The sequence below is a fragment of the Halictus rubicundus genome, chromosome 11 (genome assembly GCF_050948215.1).
Source record: "Halictus rubicundus isolate RS-2024b chromosome 11, iyHalRubi1_principal, whole genome shotgun sequence".
Taxonomy (NCBI): domain Eukaryota; kingdom Metazoa; phylum Arthropoda; class Insecta; order Hymenoptera; family Halictidae; genus Halictus; species Halictus rubicundus.
In genome coordinates, this window is record NC_135159.1 from 2,432,046 (window position 1) to 2,454,735 (window position 22,690).

At 43.2% G+C, this 22,690-nt stretch overlaps 1 protein-coding gene across 1 annotated transcript in view; it reads right to left on the bottom strand.

Moving 5' to 3' along the window:
* The window catches only part of LOC143359146 (solute carrier family 7 member 14), a 95,861-nt gene that overhangs the window by 16,252 nt on the left and 56,919 nt on the right, over positions 1-22,690 (bottom strand). Inside the window, exons 3-4 of the mRNA XM_076796872.1 lie at positions 20,440-20,593; positions 16,502-16,732 (exon numbers count right to left, since the gene is read on the bottom strand). Of these exons, the coding sequence (XP_076652987.1) occupies positions 16,502-16,732; positions 20,440-20,593 (385 nt within the window). The remainder of the gene's footprint in view (positions 1-16,501; positions 16,733-20,439; positions 20,594-22,690) is intronic.

Genomic DNA, 22,690 nt, shown 5'->3' on the forward strand with positions numbered 1-22,690 from the left:
CGGGAAGTACAACAATTTTAGGACACCTTGTACACATGCGAACGAGCATAAACGTGCACGGGGGTGGCTCTGTTGAGAATCAAAGATACGACATCGCCCCGAGCGTCGCCACGTTTTCAGGCCTCCGAGGTTCACGTGTGTGCCACAGATAAATGTAAATCGCACACACTCGAGACCATTTACGTTTGTTCCGTTCCCCGATCCGCCGCGCATTGCCGGACAGAATTTTAATAGGGACATCAGAAAGTCAAATGTACGTACCGACGTCGTCGACGGTAGGCGTCTTGACTGTTTTATTCAAACGTAAAATCATAGAGCCAACGGCGAAACCAATTTCGGCGGCTCTTCGTAGTCAGAAGTGGGGCCACGTGATCTCGTTAAAGCAAAAATTGGGTGTCCTTAATTAACGCCGCCGCTTTACAACGATTTTCGGCGGCGATCGATCACAGGCACGCCGGTTTTCAATTTTCATGCGAATTGGAACGCGTCGACGGAAAAAATGAAATGTGATTTTCATTTTTTCGAGAGCGACTCTCTCTCTCCCTCTCTCTCTCTCTCTCTCCCTCTCTCTCTCTCTCTCTCTCTCTCTCTTAATTCTCGCGTCTCGGCGAACTTTGGGTTTCGAATCGCGAATTGTATTAATTATTACATTGTTAATATAATAATTAAGCAAGTAAAACATTACAAATAACGCGAGTCGTCCAGCGTAGCACGAGCGATCATCGATCGTACAAGTAGTACGGGTCGATGATTAACGCAGGATAAGAAATTAATAGACTGCGGATCTTCGTGCAAAATTAAAGTTTCCTGCACCAGTTGCAAGGGATTGCAGCCAGATAGACAGCTCGTTCTCACTTTAAACCATTTTACTAAAATGTCGAGCCGAATTCGTGGCGAAAATTTCGAACAGGATCTACTGAATAATATTTTTCAACCATTATTATACCAGAAAGTCTAAGCCGTGGTTTAAACATGAACGTCTTCCAATTTATTGTAACTATTAATCGGTGCACATCCGACCATTATAACCTCAAAGCGTCTTTATTTCGTGTAGGAATTATTAGTGACCCGAAGAGCGAGTGCGGGCATGATAGCCAGGATATCAATCATATTGTTTGGCAGTGTTGCCTCTTCGATTCGCAGCGATCTAAGTGAATTCATCAACTGCGTAAAATTAAGCTTCAATTACCCTTAGGTTTGGAAATATTAGTCGCTCGACCTAACATTAAAGCTTGTTTTCTCATTTTTAATTTCTTACAAAACTGTAAACTACGATTATTAACAATTGTCAATCGAGACAAGAACACCGCTCCGTGGTTAACCCTTTGCCCTACAATATCGAGTCATACTCGCGACGAAGATTCTGAACGCAGTCTAATAAATGTGTATGTTATTAACCCTTAGCACTCGAATGGCGACTGTATGGCGCCACTAAAAATTGCTCTATCATTATTCAAAATATTTTTTACATTTTGAAATTGGTTTGTATCAAATAAATTACTAAACACTTCAATATTGTACGAGTAAATTGCACCATTTTCGTCTATATAACACGAAAAAAAAATATATAGAAGGGAAATATTCTAGGTCGGAAGAAATGTTTCATTTTGGAGTTGTAGGGACTAGAGAAAGTTAGAAAATTGCTGAACACCATTTATGGTATACGTGACTAGACAAAGCTATTTTTTAGAGAACTGTTTAGTTTCAGACCCTAGCATGGTTTTAGTTCGAGTTAGTCACAGTCTCAATAGCTGTACACGGGTACCATAAACTGTGGAGTGCCGAAGGACCTTCGCAAGAGAGAGAAACCTAATCAGTCAGTCATTAGGTACCAGTCTAGACGTCACTCTGCCAGTTGTCCGTCCTGAAATAAAATCCTTACAACAAATATCCGTGTTCATTGAACAAGACCTTCACCACAGAGTTAAAATAGCTTCGAGTGCAAACGGTTAATTTCCTTTAAACCGAAATAAAATTCTATTTTGTTAATGTACAGCTATTGGCGAACATATATAATATGTTAGATATATGATAGATATAAATTTTCTCCTTTTTTTAAGGAAATTACGAATTACGAAAAAGTTCTAATCACTGAAACCGTAAAATAAATCGTAGCGCGACGGGTTAAGAAGTACTCAGGGCCGACGTCGCGAACCTGTTCGCCGAATGCATTCCGTGAATGCGACCTCAATTTCCTTTGGCCGGCCTAATGGTTAATACGACATTATTTCCTTTACGTGCTCCTTTCACCGATCGGCTACGTGCAGACGAACGCCGAAGATTGCCGGATGGAAAGGGAATCGGATCGAGTGAACCCAGTTTCTCTACCAGGAAACCAATTTTTCGCTTCCGGCGGCGGCGGCGCGGAGGCCCGCGCGCGTGCGACGATTATGCGACCGTCATCGGACCTTTTATTTATTTTATATCCCTTTTAAACCCCGACCAAATGCTCGCACGGGCCAGTTCAGAGTAGAAGCCGCCGCCGCTAGTCGTCATAAATTTAGTGAAAACCTTTTCTTCCTCGGTAATCTGAAATCCTTCTGTAGGAATATTTTCAGAGAAACTCCTACGTCTTAGGTGTGACGTATCGGGTGGAGTGATCTCATACCGATTTCGCTAAAGTACTTTATTCTTCTTCGACAACTCGACTCTCAAACGACAATTCAATGTTCAATATCTCATAAACTCACTCGCTCGCGACTCTCGCTCTACCGACTGACACTCTCTCTACTGACTGACATAACATCCCTCGCATTCGTCCCTTTTATACAAGGCCCACTTCCATTCTTCCTCTCTCGCACTCTCATTCTCTCTCTCTCTATCAGTTTCAGTTCCATTCGGAAAATGTTGGAATTTATTTCATAAATAGAACAAAATTAATCTGTTATTTCTTTAGAAGGAAGGATCGTTTGAATCGGCTTTTGACATACATTCTATCTGCAGTTAATGTACATTGTATGTTGTCCCCGGCATGGGACCCTCGATCCTCAGTTGTTCATGTTGGACTGTTGCTCTTCTGTTTTCGATTTCTTGATTCATTCGCGACGTTTCTCTCAAACCGTAAAGACGTGTCTGACAACGCGCTTTTAGACAATCTATTGAAATATAAATTCTATTTCGTATACAGATAAAGAGTGTGATTTTATTATACAGGGTGGCCCACATAACTCTGAACAGCTCAATATCTCGAAAACTATGCCATCGATTTTAAAGTTCTTAGTCTTAAATTGCATGGAACTGAAGGACCATTCTGACTACATAAACGTGAAGTGGTCTCCCTTCCCTTTTAACGGGGGAGGGGAGGTACCTTTATAATTTTAAATGGAACCCCCTATAAAATGTTACATATTTAGATTCTACAGGAAAAAACAAGTCAATTTTGTCTGAAACATTTTTTTGTCAGATACTTCCACGATGAGATATAACAGTTTGAAGTTTCGAGTTGTAGGTACTTGAAGCGCTCGGAAATAGCGTTATGGAATTATACGCGCTTGAGTCCTTTGCTTATTCGTGAAGAAATAAAATGTACTTTAAATTAAATGTTCAAAATGTCCACCACGGGCTTGTAAACATTTATTTACTCGAAACATCAAAGTTGTTCTAACATTTTTTAACATTTCGGGAGTCACTGAAGCGCAAGCGTCACGTATTCTTTGTTTCATATCCTCTTTTGTCGTCGGCGGTTCAAACATAACTTTGTCCTTTACATATCCCCATAAGAAAAAATCTAATGGTGTTAGATCGGGGGATCGTGGAGGCCATTGATGAAGTCCCCTACGACCTATCCATTTGTTCCCAAATTTTTCGTTCAAAAATTGCCTGGTGATGATTGCAAAATGTGGAGGAGCGCCGTCTTGTTGGAACCACATTTCTCTTCCAACATGCAGTGGCACATCTTCCAAAAGCGCAGGCAAATGATTTTTTAAGAAATCACAATAACTTGCAGATGTTACAGTTTCTTGAAAAAAATAAGGTCCAATCACAAAATCTCCTATTAGGCCACACCAAACATTTAAAGACCATCGATGTTGAAAGGGAACACATCGCATCCAATTTGGGTTTTCCACGGCCCAATAATGCAGATTATGTCTATTTACATGCCCTGAATTCATAAAAGTGGCCTCATCGGAAAAAAGTATTTTGCACAAAAAGTCATTTTCCACAACACCCTGCAGCCACTCACAAAATCTTACGCGTTGATCGTAATCTGCTATCGAAAGCTCTTGTGATAAAACCATGTGATATGGATGATACTTTTGCCGTTTCAAAATTCGTTGAATTGATGAACGACTAATATGTGATGTTTGTGCAAGTGTACGTTGACTAATATGAGGATTTAATGTAATTGCAGCAAGAATACTGACACTATTATTTTCATTAGTGACAGCTTGAGCTGTTCAGAGTTATGTGGGCCACCCTGTATATACCCATGTCCCAATAGAAAACCCAAACAGTCACGTACGCCCTGCGCTTGGCGCCCCTAAACACTTTACTCTTGTCACCGAGTCCCAAACACGTTCACAGTCACTCTAAACAATCATTCTAACACAGTGTCTGATTCATAACCCTACACTTCTGTCTTCGCAGTTTTGTATTTCGCATAGTGCCCGGTTGCCTGGTTGGCAGACATTTGAAAATTCGGACCCGGAAGCTTGTCTCGAGGACGTCGAATTGTGGCGGGATAAAGTGGCCCAGGATCGTATTCGCCCAGGCGTTTCGGTCGACGCGATCGTCTAGCGTCGGCGAGGCGAGTAGCGTTGGTCAGCGATTAGTCGGGCAAGTGGAGTACCATTTGCATGGAGAGTACGGTTGGTCGGGCAAGTAGAACAAGTCGATACTTAACGCCACAGGTGGCACAGGACAGTATTCGAGCGGGCAAGTGGCGTATAGGTTCGTGTTCGATCGGGAAACGTTCGCTTCGATTTCATTCGATTCCGTGCCGCGCGTGTAGAATGCCGAGCGACACGCGGATCTAAACGGATCAGAAACAGTGGTGGAGAACGGCTGTCTTCCACTGGAGGATCCGCGTGATAGGACAATTGGAAACCGTTTGACGGCCCGTCGATCGTAATTTCTGTTCGAACGGAACACGGTCTTGGGGCGAGGGCTTTCCCCGTATTCTCCCGACTAGAAACCCCGCTGTTCCTTTCAGCCGACTCGCCAATTCCGGCGCGGATTTAAAACCGTGTGCCGCTCTCGTGAAACGTCGAATAAAGTTCGCCGCGGAAGAAACACTCGACGCGTACCGCCTCGACTCGACGCGAATGAGAAAAAGTAAAAAAAAAAAAAGAACGGGGAAAAAGGGTCGACTGCTCGCGGCAGCCGACGAAACGAACGCGAGATGGAACTGGCAATAAAATCTATATGCGGCGAACGAATACAAAACCGCGCCGCACCGAGCAGGAAGTCGACCTCTCGAGGCCGGAACACGGCGAGGTGAATAAAACGTTCACGGCAAAGACGGTCAACCGTCGAGAGTGGAGAAATCTTGAGAGAAATTGATTTCGTTCGTTCCGGTACCCGGCTCTCCCCTACAATGCGACCTTCCTTCTCCGGTGAAATATACGGGAGAAAATTGCGGTGTTATCGCTCGCTCGCTCGCCTAAACGGCTCCCTTCTTATCGTCGCGGAGCAGGATCCGCGCGAGCCGACGCGCTTGATCGACGAAACACCCTCAATTTTTATCGTAGGATCCTCGAGTGCGCCGCCTTTCGAGAATACAATATCGCGAGTGGTTCCCCAACAACGAGACCATCGAAATTGTACAACGCCAGGCTGTGAAAGAGCCTCGAATCTCCGATCGAGGAGTCCGGTTTCCTGGGTCCGGAAAGTGTCCCGACTGCGAACCGGTTACAGGACGAATATTATTCTCGCGGGAGCTCGACCCGCAGCTTCATCAAGCTCCATTGACAGCCACTGAAAGCAAAGTGGGACTCGGGGTTTGTTAATCCGCGTAGCCCAGCCGCTAAACTGGACTATTCACCGGCAATCAATCTCGAAACCTTTCGGCCGACCGCTTTCACGGAAAAACGATCATCCTCGCGATCGATCGATCGATCGATTCCGTGAAATCGCGGAAGAATGTGACACGGTGGTTAAAGAGCGAGGAGAGAGACGAAACTGTACAGGTGTCGAGCAGATGTTCGTCGAGTCGGGAACGATACTGGAAGAATGGCTTCCACGAATGGTACACGCCGGACGATGGACAACGGGAAGAAGCTGAACAGAGGCTCCGTGGTAAAGGGTTGTTCGAAGGAACAGTCTGAGAAGGGACAAGGGTGAGATATACAGGGCTCAGGTGGGCAGGTTAAAGAGCATCGAAGTATGCGGCTTCGCAAACCGTTTCGGATCGATGAGGTCCACAGGTGCTAGACTTGATCCGCGCAAGCGCCCCTTGATCCTCTTGCACCCCCTTCGGCCTTTTGTTATCCCCAGAATCCGGCCGTTGCGTCCTTCCGCGGCTTCTTCCCCTCGTTCTCCTTATTTTCTAGCTACTCTTCCGTATACAGGGTGATCCAACGATCCGCTCTCGGTCGAGTCACCTAGAGGTAAGTGTGGATCCAGAGGAACCCTACGCGAACCCTACTCTGTACACCCCAAGTCCAAAGCTGACAGTTAATCATCCTAAGAAGGAGCATCGGGACTCTATCAGGGCCGGGGAGTAATTGTAACGAGCCCGGAGCTGGGACGATGCTGATCTAGAAGAAGCTCTATGTATCTGGGCAGGCCCAGTGCACCTAAGAGACCGATAATCTGACTGGAGCGGATTGTCGACGGTCTAGGAGAGCCCTGCGAGGGCTATCATCCTCTATCTGACCCTGGAGACAGGTAATCCAACAGTGGCAGACGCCTAGAGGGCGAGTTGTGAGATTTCAGAGCACCCTGTAGGAAGAGAAGAATCTAGACGCTAGTAAAGAGAGACCAGGGAAATAAGTCGGCTTCCCTTTGTCTCAAAGTCGGTCCCTCGAGAGCGAGAGTGTGTGTGTGTGTGTGTGAGAGAGAGAGATAGGCTTGGCAGTATGTACGGGAAGCGAGGTATGCGTGGCGCATCCGAATAATGGCGGAAGCACTCCTCGTCGGTGGAAAAATGCTGGAGGATAAGGAAGTCGTGAAGGGTGAATCGTTACGATCCTGTAGGAACGTAACAGGACAATAGACCCGGAAAAGAGAGTGGGAGTGGGAGGTAAGGACGTTAAAGAAACACTTTGAAGAGTCTCCGGCGAGTGAGATACAGACAAAGAGAGGGAAAGAGAGGGGGGATGAGAGAGAGAGAGAGACAGGACACTTTGCAGAGTCAGCCCGGAAAGTATGGCAACCCTTTGAGCTCGTCCGCGAGACGTCACTTCCTGCCCGACCCCACTCCTTCCTCTGGAAATTTACTTTGTTTGCCGGGGTTGCTTTCAGCCCCCGAACCGCGGACGACTTCCGCCGCAGACGACACCGCGGAAATCTGTTCGAGGTAATTCTGCTGCGCGATCGAGCGCGACGTTCGTCCGATCATCCTGTCTAAAGCGACGCCGTATTTGTCGCGTCACAAATTCTCGATATATGTCAACAACGCGGGTCTTGCCGGCGTCGTGTATCGCCCAGGAGACATACCCGAGCCGTAGTGGGGATAATTCCCCATAGTAGGGATAATTCCGTGACGTTTATCATCGAGGCCTTAGCGACATATACATGGTGGTTCGCCATATTTTGCCATCTAGATTTACGTCATTATTATTACGCATAGCAAACAATGTTTCAGATGAAGTTGAATGGTTTTGAGAGTGGCACATTCTGATGGTACATTTTTGTTTTGCATATATTTTTTATTGCATCAGCTGATGCTCCTTCATATTCTTTACAAAAAAGTATTAATCTATTTGTGTAAAAAAATCATTAGTTTAGGAGATATTTCAATTGTAATGTCTCTTTACAGAAAAGGTTCAATGTGGCGACCATTTGCATCGGAACACTTTCTGAATCGAGAAGTTAATGACTCACTAACATTGCGTAGTGTATCTGATGTTATTTTGTTACACTCATTGATGATACGATCCCTCATATTGGCCATTGTAGTCGGAGACTCAGCGTACACTTTTATTTTTTAAGTAGCCCCACAAGAAAAAGTCGAGGGGCGTTAGATCTGGTGATCTTGCCGGAAAATGAATGGGGCCACCTCGCCCTATCCAACGATTTGGGAACATTCGATTTAACGTATCCCTTGCTATTCTTGAATAATGAGCAGGGAAACCATTCTGTTGAATCCACATTATTTGTCGTGTATGCAATGGTAAATCATCTAAAAATGTCCATAGAGTATTTGATAAAAAATGTGCATATATTGGTCCGGTTAGTGATCCCTCGATAAAGTATGTACCAATAAGTCTAAATTTCACTATAAGTAGGAGAGCAAGAATTATCAACACAGAAAATGTAAATATTTACATTGATAATTCTTGCTCTCCTACTACATTATCACATTGAATTCATAATATTGACCAGAAAGTCGAGATTTCCTAACAAATTAGAATTAAAATATCTCCTAAACTAATGATTTTTTTACACAAATAGATTAATACTTTTTTGTAAAGAATATGAAGGAGCATCAGTTGATGCAGTAAAAAAATATACGATTCCATTTAAAAAAACATTAATGACCTTCATATGTCCTTTACACGTCCACCTACAAAAAAAAACTCTCAAAACCACTCAACTTCATCTGAAACATTGTTTGCTTTGCGTAATAATAATGACGTAAATCTAGATGGCAAAATGTGGCGACCCACCCTGTATAGTGAAATCTCTGTACAGTAGTTCATTTAAGAGAATCGCAACGTTTGCAGAACTATTATTACTCATACGTAGTTCAAATGTGGACGCGTCCATCTATGCACCTGTAACAGCGCAACATACTTCTCCTTTTTCCTTTTCCTTCCTCCAGATGGGAATGAATATTCTCGTATACTTGTGTTATTCGTATAAACGAATGTTAACTGAGCGACAGGCTTCAAGCGGCAATCAATGGTCCCAGCAGTTGAATTCGAAGAAATCGAATGTTGCTAACGAATCACCCGTTAGACACGGCAAGGTGAGGCGAGGCGAGGCGTGTCTTATCAGGGCATCGAGCGTTGCCGTGACTCGTTAAGCTGTTCGCAGCGCGGGTCGGGATGCAAGTTTCTTGTTGTTCGAGCGAAAATTTCTTCGGCCCGTTGTGCTCGAGAGGGTGAACTTGATAATTGCGAGGGTGGTGTAGCGCTTTCGTGAATTATTTTCGCGGCGGGGCTCTCGAGGGGAAAAAGGGGAGAGGGACGAGTGTCGCCTCGTCGACACCGTTTTCCAACGCGGCACGACCTTCTCGAGTGCCCCGCCGCGCGTCGTCCCGCGGACGGCGAGGATTTTTTCTGCGAGTTCAAACACCCGACAGAAGCAGAATCCGATGCGACAAACTCGAGCGCACCCTCTCCGACCCGACGGAAATCAATTCTCCATTGTTCTCCGCGAGCTTTCGCGGTATCTTCCTTCGGAGAAATCTTTTTCGCGTTCCGAAGGACCAGCGGAACGTGCCTGCGCTTATCCCGACCGGTAATTTATCCCCGCTTCTGGTCCGACAAGTAGTATAGATCAATCGTTTATCGTACAGCTTACACGAGTCCACCATGGTCCAACAAGTAGTACAGGTAAACCATTACAAGTAACGCGAGTCGTCCAGCGTAGCACGAGCGATCATCGATCGTACAAGTAGTATGGGTCGATGATTAACGCAGGATAAGAAATTAATAGACTGCGGATCTTCGTGCAAAATGAAAATTTCCTGCGCCAGTTGCAAGGGACTGCAGCCAGATAGACAGCTCGTTCTCACTTTAAACCATTTTACTAAAATATCGAGTCGAATTCGTGACGAAAATTTCGAACAGGATCTACTGAATAATATTTTTCAACCATTATTATACCAGAAAGTCTAAGCCGTGGTTTAAACATGAACGTCTTCCAATTTATTGTAACTATTAATCGGTGTACATCCGATCATTATAACCTCAAAGCGTCTTTATTTCGTGTAGGAATTATTAGTGACCCGAAGTAGGAGTGCGGGCATGACAGCCAGGATATCAATCATATTGTTTGACAGTGTTGCCTCTTCGATTCGCAGCGATCTAAGTTAATTCATCAGCTGCGTAAAATTAAGCTTCAATTACCCTTAAGTTTGGAAATATTAGTCGCTCGACCTAACATTAAAGCATGTTTTCTCAATTTTAATTTCATAAAAAACTGTAAGTTACGAATTTAATTTGATTTAATGTAGACTGTGTATACAGGGTATTCATTTGAAAACTTTCCAGCCGAATATCTGGAAAAATATGAAAGATATTAAAGTTAATTACAGATTACAGTAAATTTAATTACAGATTACCATTCAAATTCTCTGGGAAAAACAGACGATCTATAATAGCATTTCCTAAAATGCCTGCCTTTATTACTTTCTCTAATAAGATGTGGATTTTAGTCACTCCAATAACGACAGTTATGACGATGTACAGCAGCAGTTCGACTGGCACACTTATCTCCGAAACTAGTTCGTAGATAAAAGAAACTATCCTACGAATAATGCTGGTCTTTTTACGTACAATACGATCCCATAATAAAAAGTATAGGCTTCCATTTGAAAAAGCAAAGTTGACCTTCAAATGACCTTGAAAACGCCACCCAAAATAACCGATACTGCCGCCCTCTTTCCGCCTCGAAATCCTTGGACACGTGTTTTACAATTTTTTAATATTTTTCATACTTCTCGAGATATTCGGCTGGAAAATTTTCAAATGAACACCCTGTATATGAATATGTGTATACTGTACTTTATCTTACTTAGTGCAGCAGAAATAGATCGCAGTTGAGATTTGAAATGCTTAAGTAAAAAGAAAAAGGATCTACCGAATTTGGGCACTAGCCTTTTCCTTCAAATCGAAATAGAATTCTATATTTTTATTGTCGATATGTGTCCATTCGAATAGACGAAGGTGCACAATAAATATAAATTTTCTATGTGTTACAAGAAGCGATCAAAGACGAAGCAGCAGTGAAATAAATCGAGGGGTTAGTAATTTTAACAAGCTGGAAACAATTCTGTTGTTTCAAATTGCCCCTACACGTTGTTGCCATAAAAGCAGAAAACCGGTAATGTTGGAATAATTAAGGTACGGTATGTACGCAAAGTAGTATACGTCGACCGCTAATCAGACAGTGATGGTGCTGGTAAACCATCGATCGCCCAAGAGGCACGAGTCCACCGTTAATCAAACAGCAGTAGTACAGGTAAATATATCGATCGCGCGAACGGTACGAGTCGACCACTGGCCCGCGCAAGTGGAACAGAGAGCGCGAACGGTCAGACAAGTGCTCAACTTTCGTATTTTACGCGTCGTGCACGTATCAAGTGTGTTTTGCTGGTATCGCGGGACAGGAAAACGCGAATTCAGCAGCGAGTACGAATGGAAAATATCCTGATGGAAGGATGACAGTTTCGATGCATAAATATTAGAAAAATTTCCATACCACGCTCGCGAGCGTGCGGAGAAGAGGAAGAGGGAAACGTTCGCCGATTCGCGTTTTCCTCGAATTAAAAGCGCGCAGGGCCGTACGAAACGCTTTCAAGCGCCCGGCGAAGAAACACAGCGGGGATTTGCTTTATCGTTCGAAACTATCCTCCTCCGGGAATTTCGAGATTCGAAATCGATTGGTATCACTGTGATCTAATAAAGACTATAGAGCCGTTCCGTGGGAAATGGGCGCGAACAGTTCAACGAAACAAGCCTGTTCGAACAGTCGGTTTCGCGCGTATTTGTCCGGAAAATCTCCGCGAGTCCCGGAAACGAGAAAAACATCGAATAAATCCGAACACGATGGATGGTAACAACCACCCCGTGCAGTTTCGAACCTTCATATCAAAATTCGGACAGGTTTTTCAATTCGGGCCCGGAGAGGGTCCTCGCACGGATTACAGAGTTCGGAGAGACGCAAAGCCGTTGAATCATCTATGGGATCCCATGGTCTCGGAGAAGCTGTTCCCTCCTGTTGCGCCCGACCAAATTAATTTCATAAAATTTCCATCGAGTCTCGCGATGCTTTCATAACATCGCATAACGCCCCGCGACCGTATGGATTAACACGTTGAGCCCGGCGGTATCAAACTTAACAAATAAATGTAGTAATTTATTTATTTATTTATTTATCTCTGTTCATTCCAGCCGGCTCAAATATCGCCGTTAAGTGCTCGTTCGCTGCCGGCTGAACGGAAAGGACAGCAATATCGATGTCGAGCTCAACGTGTTAAATAAGGGAAGCAAGGGAACGATTCTCGTCGCGTAGATTGAGAAAGGGGTGCAAGGGGATGGAATGGTTCGGAACGTAGTCGAACACAAAGCGGGACCCGTTCGTTGGTCAATAGAGTGAAAGGAACGGGCTGTACGAAACTCGCGGATCAAGAGCGAGTAGGATAGCACCGGTCAGCCTTGCTCCGAGTGGAACGAGCGTGAGCGTGGCCAGACGCGGAGTAAGTAGAACGGGCGAGCACGTAGTCGGCCAGTTTCCCGAAGCGGACCGGCTGCAGTGTCGTATTTTGCCTGGCATGACATCCGAATTCCAAGGGGAACAGCTCCGCCGTTTCCGAGGCTACCTGGCCGAGTAGAACCGCCTGAAATAGACCGGACATTTTCCACGGAAGAACAAGTTCGTGCCTCGCGAAATGACCTTACGCGAACCGAGCACGCGAGGCGAGGCGAGGCGAGGCGAGGCGGTTGAACGTTTCCATTAAGTAAAGCGTCACGTGACGCGTTCGAGGCGTCTGATTTTTCGGGAGTAGAATGAACCGTTAGGATAGAATGATCGTCGGCGAGGTAGAATGAACTCTCGCGTCTCGGAATCGATCCGCTGCAAATAGAACGACGTTCTACTTTCCGGCTTGCACGGCTGAGTTATCTCGCGCGATCGCGGCCTCTCGGATACTCTGCTCTCTTCCTCTCCCTCGTCCGATTCGGTGGGAACGCTGTGTCGATGGTCAGAGTTGGCTGAAGAGTAGTTAGGTTCGGTAGGGCAACCGAATTCGACGAATTTCCGCTTCGAGCGAAGCAAACAGCAACGACGCACTGTGGGTTGGAAACCTGTTTTTTTTTCTGGCCGAAATTGTTTTAGGAATTGTTGGATTGTCAATGAGTATCCAGCACTAGGAACTTGTTGTTCGAGAGCAACAATGGATCGGGGTTTTCAGAATCGTCTTCCAAACAACGATTACAAAGTTAAGTGAATTCTCGACATACAGTGAGTGTAAAAAGTATTTGTACACCTCTTATAGTTTTAGAAAACTATAATCTAACTATTTCTTTATGTAATTGTACATTCTTTTATGAAACCAAAACACAATTACGATTATTATATGTTTCAACTACAAAATGTGACATAAGTAAACTAACGAAAAGTTAACGTTAATGAGATATATTAAAAACAATCTCAAGTCTCTCAAAATTAGCACGCAAAAAGTATTCGTACATGTAACAAATTTACTAATAAACGTGTTATAATTTGCGAAAATAAATTAAGTTAATATTTCGTTGGATAGCCTTTCGACTGTATAATTGCGTCCAGTATTCTTGGCATTGAATCCACTAAATTGGACGTGATTTCGTGTGTAATATTGCACCATTCCTCTTGAAGAGCAAGTTTTAATTGTTCTTTACTTGAAATATGCCGGGTTCGGATTTTTTTATCAATCAGATGCCATAAATTTTTGATCGGATTCGTATCCGGTGATTGCGGAGTTGTGTTCAAATATTGTGCTGTGTTATAAAGCAACCACTCTCTAGTGTTGCGTGCTATATGTTTGGGGTCATCTTGAGTGAAGATAAAGTTGTCTTTTATACCTATTTTTTCTGCACTAGTTACAATATAGGTTTTTAATATGTTTAGGTATATTTTGTGGTCCATGATTCCCACGATGAAGTGTAATGACCCCACTCCAGCAGCACTCATACAACCCCAAACCATGATCGAACCTCCGCCGTCTTTTACTGTGGGACGTAGATTTTCTTTTTGTAGCTTTGCATTTTCTTCCTCCAGACCGTACACTTGCCATCAGAGCCAAAAACATTAAATTTACTTTCGTCAGTAAATATGACTCTTCGCCAAAACTCGGTAGGCTTAGTAATATTATCTTTCGCGAAATCAAGCCTCTTCTTTCTGTTTGCGGCATTTACGACATACTTCTTGCGAGCAACTCGGCCGTCGTATTAATTATTTCGTAAACAATTACGAATAGTGCTGGCACATACACTTACTCCAGCGTTGTTTGCAAGCTCAGCAGCGATCTTAGGGGCACTAATTTTAGGATTTGTTTTTATTTCATGCACTATACAACGTTCATCGCGTGAACTAAGTTTTCGAGGCCGACTTTATTTTTATTGATTTTTTGTTCACCATATCGATTTATAATTCCTTGTATAGTGCTATGTGGACTATTAATTGTTCTGCTATTTCTCGCAATGATTTGCACTGATTATGCTGTTGTATAATAATTTTTCTTTAAGTCTCACTCGTTTCCTCACCTTTACGACCCATTTTACCGAATGTTACAAAAATTGACTGTTTTTGCAGAAGGTTGCCACTGGACTGTGCATCAAAGACCCTGTCGGGTCCTGCTAAATCATAATATAAACAATCGGAAATCTTCCAAGTACATTCTAGTACCTGTACGAATACTTTTTGCGCGCCAATTTAGAGACACTTCTCATACTTTCTAATTTTTCTCGTTAACGTTAAACTATCTCAAGTATATTTCTATGACAGTATGTAGTTAAAATATATAACAATTACAATTATGTTTCGTTTTATAAACATGTGTGCAATTACATAGAGAAACACATGGTTTTTTAAGCCTACAAGAGGTGTACTTTTTACGCTCACTGTATGTCAACAACACGGGTCTTGCCAGCGTTGTGTGTCGTCCAGGAGACATACTCGAGCCGTGTTATGTTTACACTCCTTGGCGTCCTTGGCCCCTCGCGGGGTATACCCCGCTATAATGGCGATAATTCCGTGACGTTTATCATCGAGGCCTTAGCGACATATATAGAGAAATCACTGTATCGAATGTGTCGATTCTTTGGTTCAAGGATCGGACTATGGATCCTAACCATAACAGTCCGAAGATATAAGGGCACCCAAGTTTTCCAAAGTCCAAAGGGGTTCGAAAGTCAGCTAAGAATTCGTTTAGTAAACAGCTTCCTCACGCGCCGTGAAATAAAGAGAACTTTCTACAGAAGTATTCAGTGAACATTTTATATCCAACAGGAATGTATTAGAATATACTAGAATATCTTTCAGCGTTGCTCCAAGGTTAAACAATTATCTAAAATGGCAAATATTTTGGATTTCGAATCATCGAAGGGTTATCATTCGATGCGTACAAAAATGTTTTCGGAATTTGAACCTTGAAAAATAGAAAAATTGAATTTTGGTTACGAAAAACAGGTTTCCAGTCCAGTGTGCGACGTTTCGTATCGATCGGCCGGTCGCGGTCGGTCCGCGCGCACAGCTGACGCAGTAGAATAATCCCCTGTGTAGTCAGACGGCCGGCTAGAAAAAAACCCTCTGTATGTCGGACCCCGAGCCGAACAGAGCCGTACATCATGCTTGAAAAACGGTGATATCCGACCGGCTGTCATGCGCCAGACCCTCCCTAATGTTCTTCCGCTTCCTGTGTCGGACCAGCCGTCGACTTGGACTACTCGCACCAAAGTACTGTGCCGCGGAGTCGAACGGCGGTCCCGAATCAGAATTTACCACAGTTCAGAGTCGGCGTAACTCCCTTTTCGAACAGTCTAACCCCTTCCGGTCCAACGTGTTTCCTCTCTTTTGCTTCAGAATTTGTTACAATTGTATTCCCATTGGTGGCTCTATTAACACATTTATAACTGGATTGCGGAACTTTAAGCATTTATGTATGTGTTCTGAAAATTGTCAAATTATTCTAGAATATAAAATTCCACAGAATTTAGTACGATTTTTATTTATTTCAGAACTACAAAGACTACTGCCACTGAAAATAAGATTTTACATGATTCCACTTTCTTAAAATTTGCTTAGAAAAATTAAAAATTGCACAAACATCCGCAGTCTATTTATAACAAATAAGGCACACTAGAATTTTACTTAAGTACCATGTAATTACTGACGAGTGTAATGGGTGAAAGCAATACAATTAGGAGCTATCGGACAAAAGTCAATGTCCGACGTAGGACCGCAAAGGGTTAACAAAATTACGGTATAAATGCCAGTAAAAAATCGACGAATCACATTCGTGTTTCCAATTGGCGTCTAGTTCGGTTGTCCACAGTTAAAAGCCGTTCACCCTCGAATGCATTCCGTCGAGTTCCGGCGCGCTAACGAAACTGTAGCACCGGCGAAAGTATGATCGCGGAGGGCCACGTTGTTCGTTAATTAGCCTGGGTAAAAATGGAATGGCTCGACTCACCGAATATGGTTCCCACGCTGCTCGCTATCGCATCGGAAACGGCGCCGTCCGAAAGGGCATCCAGGCAGGCGCTAAGGGCACAGGCACACGCGCTCGTACCTATAAGGTACTCCAGCACCATGTTCCATCCAATAATGAATGCTATTAACTCGCCTACCGTCACGTAACTGTACATGTACGCGCTGCCCGTGGTGTGAGGCACTCGTACACCGAACTCGGCGTAACATGCTCCTGCAAACACACATACACACACATATATTCGAAAACGTCAACTTCGAATGAAAGCTCGACTCTCTTTCTAACGATGACATTCTGCGCTCGCGCGCCAAGGTAATTTCCTAGTAGAACTTGCCCAAACAAGTCGTTCGAGAAGTTATTCCTCCGGATAGGGGCTGTGCTCGATCAATTAGCCGATTGGCTGTGCAGTTTTCATGGGATCAGGGTGCGAAGGGCCACCATCGTGATCGATTGCTAGAACCGTCGAACGGAATTAGCGAGGACGAGGCGCGGAAGAAACGAGAGAGATCCCGCATTGTCTCTGGAGCATTCCCGGAATGATTCCGCCCCTAATCCGGCTCCATTATTTACCTGAGCGCCGCCGCACGGATCCGAAACGGGGCAACAAAGGCTCACCGCGCCGCGCTTCCTCGCGTTCGATATCAACGCGATTACAACACGGCTCCTCCTCTATGCTCTTTGCTCTTCGCCGGAGCCCCTAGGGCCTCGATCGAGCACAGCCGATATACCTAACCGACCTGGCCGAGCAGCATCGCGTGCCTCGCTTCGAAACAGCACTCGAAAGCGGTGCTTCTGCATCGAGAGACCGTGTCGTGTCGGTGCGTTCTATAGTGACAGAGACGGTCAACCGAGTAGCAGGGATTCGAAGGGTCTTGCAGTAGAGAAAGAGAGAGAGAGAGAGAGAGAGAGAGAGAGAGAGAATAGTAAGGAATGAAATGTGGTCGGCCGCGTCTCCCATAAATGAGAGACAATTACTTGCCCAGATTTATGCATAAATGAATTTTCTTGTTATTGTATTGACCCCTGTGGGTGTGCTTTCAGCGTCACACAGCTTGAGAGCCAACACCCACAGAACGTACAACAGTATGTGACTAAAGACGGAACCAAGTTTATTACAATTAGAATCAGAATTAGAATTACAATTAGTATATTAAATTAGAATCTATCTGGGAATAGTTATTGAGCAGTAATCGAACCCTGTGAAACGAAACTTGGTTATCGATGTTAACCCCTTGCCCTACAATATCGAGTCAGACTCGTGATGAAGATTCTGAACAGAGTCTAATAAATATGTATGTTATTAATTTCATTTAAACCGAAATCAAATTCTATTTTGGCTTTGTTAATGTACAGCTATTGAAGAACGTATAGGCATACAATAGGTGTAATTTTTCTCCTTCTTTTTTTAGGAAATTACGAATTACAAAACAGTTTCAATCACCGAAACCGTAAAATAAATCGTAGTGCAAGGGATTAAGAACCAAGACTTCGTAGATTCGCGATAAGGTAGACTGACCACGTTACCGACTAGATTAGGCGAAAAATGGTTTTACGTGCCTCAACTTTTCGTCCTTATATGAGAATTTTTTTCGCTGGGAAAGGGCTCATTCGAAAGAGGAAGGTTCAATGCAGCGCGCGCTGGTCACGAGCTGACGAGATTATGCAGATATTTGGTAATATAAATGTTAGAAGTAGGCCAAAAATTGACGATGTGCATGCCGTGGAATCCAAGCATTTTTGTTCCACTGGATGAGTTTTCCGGATGAAATCGAGAAACCTGTTTATGTGCGGTCCTTTTCTATGCGATTTTTTTTTGTGTGATTTGTTTTTTATGCGGTATATGAATGCCAACGGTGTTGGCATTATAACACTCTTGTAATGTTTTCTATCAATGATAGTGACATTATCAATAACTTAACAGATTATGAAGACGAACAAGAAGAGCCGGATTCTGTGACAGCGGATAAAATATATGTAGGAATCCAGCTTTGCAACAAATTGGAAAAGCACTTTCTTAAAATATATAACAATTCCGAAAGGAGTTTGCAATTCCAAAAAGTGCTTCGATCGCAAAAACTTATCACTGACTTCATGGTAACAAAAAATAAATCAACTCTAATATCTTCAAGTGGCGAAACCGATTTTGAACCAGTTCATCACCAGAAGATGCGCGTTTTGGACTATAACAAGTAGTATTGAATTATGTGCATTTTGAATTTCTCCATGTTTAAAATGAAAAATTAAATTTTTTTCAAATGTTTCCTTGTGTAATTTAATGATTTATTTTGTTTGGAAAGCACTTTCTCGCTATTTCGTAAATCTTTGACATATTTTCTAAGTGAGACTTTTTTTTATGCGGTCCCTCTGCACCGCATAACAAAATTTTCTTTAATATGTTGTAAAAAATGATTTGTTATAGCTATTTATGAAGTTTCTGAATATTTGTTTTTTGCTGTTTCTTTTATTATGTCCCTATCTACCGTACAAAAACTGGTTCGACTATATTTCGTCTTGATTTTCTGCGAAATAAAGCCAAAAACTTGAAGCACGTTTCAGAATTCATAATATCGATAATACAGAGCAAAAAATGTGACAAGTTTAGTTGTTGATCCGTCGGGTCAAGACCAAGACGGATCTTAAGTCTGTGAAGGGAAATTATACAGCAGTTACCGACCTGCTGACTCTGCAAAAGTCACGTGACTACCCTTGGCCCTTAACTTTCCAACTTTTACTTCGTCAAATAAATTACTTTTATTTCGTGGAAACAGTGGGGCAACTAAGCTAGCACTAAAAGCGTTAAGTGGTATGTGCTCGTACGTGGTCGGACAGGTTGCAATGGTGAGAGATCGGCAGTGGTCGGACCGATCGAAGGAGTTTAAGCGTCGTTAAACTGGAAACGAAAAGGCTCGCAGGACTTCGATCGGGCTGCTGTAGAATCAAGGGAACCAGGCCGATGGAGGTGTGCTCGTAATTCAGTCCAGCTTGCTCCGGTCTCGGAATGTTGAGACAAGCCATTAACGAGCTCATTTACGGTGTAAAAATAATACGCCGTCGAGTAGGGTCGGCGAGCGAGGGTGGTGGTCTCGGTACAAGAAAATGAGAGGCGATCGCGTGTCTGGATAGCGGGCTAGGGCCGGAGCTTATGGTCGTCGGTGTATCGAAGTAACTCGAGACGGTTCGTGGTCGGACACAGCCAAGCATAACAATATCGCACGGGCGGACGTAAGTGGAGCAGGATCGCGGCCGATCCGGACGTCAGCAAGATAAATCAGACCCCGGTTGGAAATCGAATAGCTCAAGGTAGAACGAAACTCGAGGACCCATACGGGCAAACACGATTAAACGCGCGGTACATGGTCGGTCGCGGGAGAGCCAACGAGCGTAGAATCTATCTATACGAGGAGAGGTTCGCGTGTGTCGGTAGAACGAGTCTATATTTGGTCGGACGTCCGAGGCGGTGCCGTTGCAATATTTATTTTCCACGGGAAGAGCTCTCCCTGTCCGAGGGGAGCTTAGACCGTCAGACGCAAGATCCGTTTGTAATCTTGCCCTTCGTCGATGATAATTGATTTCTCACAGAAATTCCACCGTCCGCGTTACGGTTCAATTTTGCTGCGCGCTGTACGCTGCTAGAGAGCGAGTTTAAACTGTTCTGTAAGTGGAAAAGAATTGGATTCCCCGACGTTCCCCGACACGGAACCGTTCCTGACAGCCTGTCCGGCGCTCTCGCCATGCGACCCCTGTAAATCTAATCCGACAGCGTTACCCACGCCACACCCGGTAAATTCCATCCCGAGAATTCCTGTCGCTGGCAGAACGGAAACAACGTTGTTCGACCGCCGCAACGTGCCGTCCGCGTCCCGCGGAAAGCTATCTCTCCCGTGTACTGCTAATGCTCTAATTGATTCGTGCCGACTTACCGGAAAAAATGGAAGCAATGGCCGCGATAATGAACGAGAAGACGACGCCTGGCCCAGCGACGCTACGCGCCACCATTCCCGCGACCAGGTACATCCCTGTACCAACGCAGGAGCCAACTCCCAAAGACGTCAGGTCCAGAGTCGTCAGGCACTTCTGCAAAACGAGAAAAACATCGTGACGTTCTCGCCATCGTCATTCGCATACTTGACGAGACACCTACACTTTTCGGTTACAAAAAAAAAAAAACAATAAAGTGAAGTGGTTTTGTCTCTGGCCGTGGCCATGACTGTGCCTCCTAACTAGCCGTTCCCTAATTTCCGGGGTTTCCCCGAGGTTAGGCACGAGCCTGGCTCTCGCAGATTTCCGCATCTGTTAGCCAGATTCGTGCGGGCCCGGTAGTTTTCCGTTGCCGAGAAAGGACCCTTTTTTCCGCATCCGTTTTCCCCCGTTCGGGACTTTGTCCGTTTCTTTCTAAGGCCCTATACAGGGTGTTCCGTTTATCTGAAAACGGAAACATCTCGTGGCGCACTGAAGTTACGAGAAAAATTTGTTTACAAAAATTGTTCGGTATGAAGGAAACAATCATATTGTGTAATTTTTTTTCTGGACTTTAATGGCGAGGAGGAAAATTTCAAAGTCAAATTAAAATTTTTATTAGCATTTTCCAAGACGAATTCAACGACATATCACATTATGTTATTTACTGTTACAACACATTAGAAATTATATGGCAAATGTAGTATCTGGTTGCCGGCTAATTAGCTAGACGCTGTAAACGAAGATCGACCTTCTTATGTCTCCTTAAGGTTCTTAAGTTACCAAAATAAATAAACATAAAATTTATAATTCATATCCTTATCCGCCTGTTAAGGGCATGTTCTGGAATTAAATAACTTCGGAAGCGCCAAAGAGAACTCAACGAAATTATTACAGTCTCTAGTATTGCACTGTCTCGACTAAAATAAATAAGACTCGAAACAAATAAGACATACAAGAATACTTAAGAAGTTACAAATTTATAATATAATTTCTAATGTTTTGTAACAGTAAATAACATAATGTGATATGTCGTTGATTTCGTCTCGGAAAATGCTATCCAATGATAGATTCTATGCTATTCAATGATGATTCCAATCAAAAAAATTAATTTAACTTTGAAATTTCCCTCCCCACCATTCGAGACCAGAAAAAAATTACACCATATGATTGTTCCCTTCATACAGAACAATTTTTGTAAACAAATCTTTCTCGTAACTTCAGTGCGTCACGTTTTCGGATAAAAGAAACACCCTGTATATACCCCTTGGAATTAGCGGGAGGGTTCATTTCCTTGCTGACTGAACTTGACGACTTACGCACCCTTGGTGTTCAATAGTAAGCAGAGTCGATTCGATATCACGCTAGTTCGAATCGCGTTATGTATATATTTATATGTGTATATTTACTATGTGTATATATACATATATATATATACCATATATATGTATATATTTGGTGTAAATGAAGGTATAAGTAGAACAACCATTACTTGACTATTTCACTTCAGGTCCATTTATAAAGAAAAAATCATTCCGATTGCATTTCATAAATTACCAATAATTCAAGTATTTTATGACATGAAAACATATCGCTACATAAATAAATAACTAAAGCTATAACAAATAACTCCGAGTACAAAGTTCATCGTAAGAATAATGTTTGTAATATTCTCACACCTTGTGGATCTTAATAAAATTTGGTATACATAATAGAGTATAGTAAAAATTGATTTCCAAGTTTAGTCAAAAAATTGTGTCGGTCATATAAAACCGACGTGACACTCTGAAAAGTTTCGAGTATCGTGTGTCATCAATTATGTGACAGTACATCAGGTCGAACACATCCAGACCGGAAAGGGAGCCGTATTTACCACTTTGACTGCTAAACTGAAAACCTCAAAAATTCTATGAAATCAAAGTGTTATTTAACCCCTTAACTTGTACGCTCGAGTTAATTCGAGCGCGCTAAACAGGCCAAACTGTGCACACTCGAGATAATTCGAGCGGCGTTGTATTTGATGCTGTTATAATTTTTCACACTCGAATGTAATCGGGAATTGAAAATAACAATGTGAAAGCAAAGAAAAAAAATTGTTTTATTGATATTTATCATTTACATGGGATTGTAAGCTATAACACTTATTTATTCAAGAATAAAATATAGCCTTTTTCCATGGAACAGAAGCGCAGTATATCAGAAATTGATTTTTTT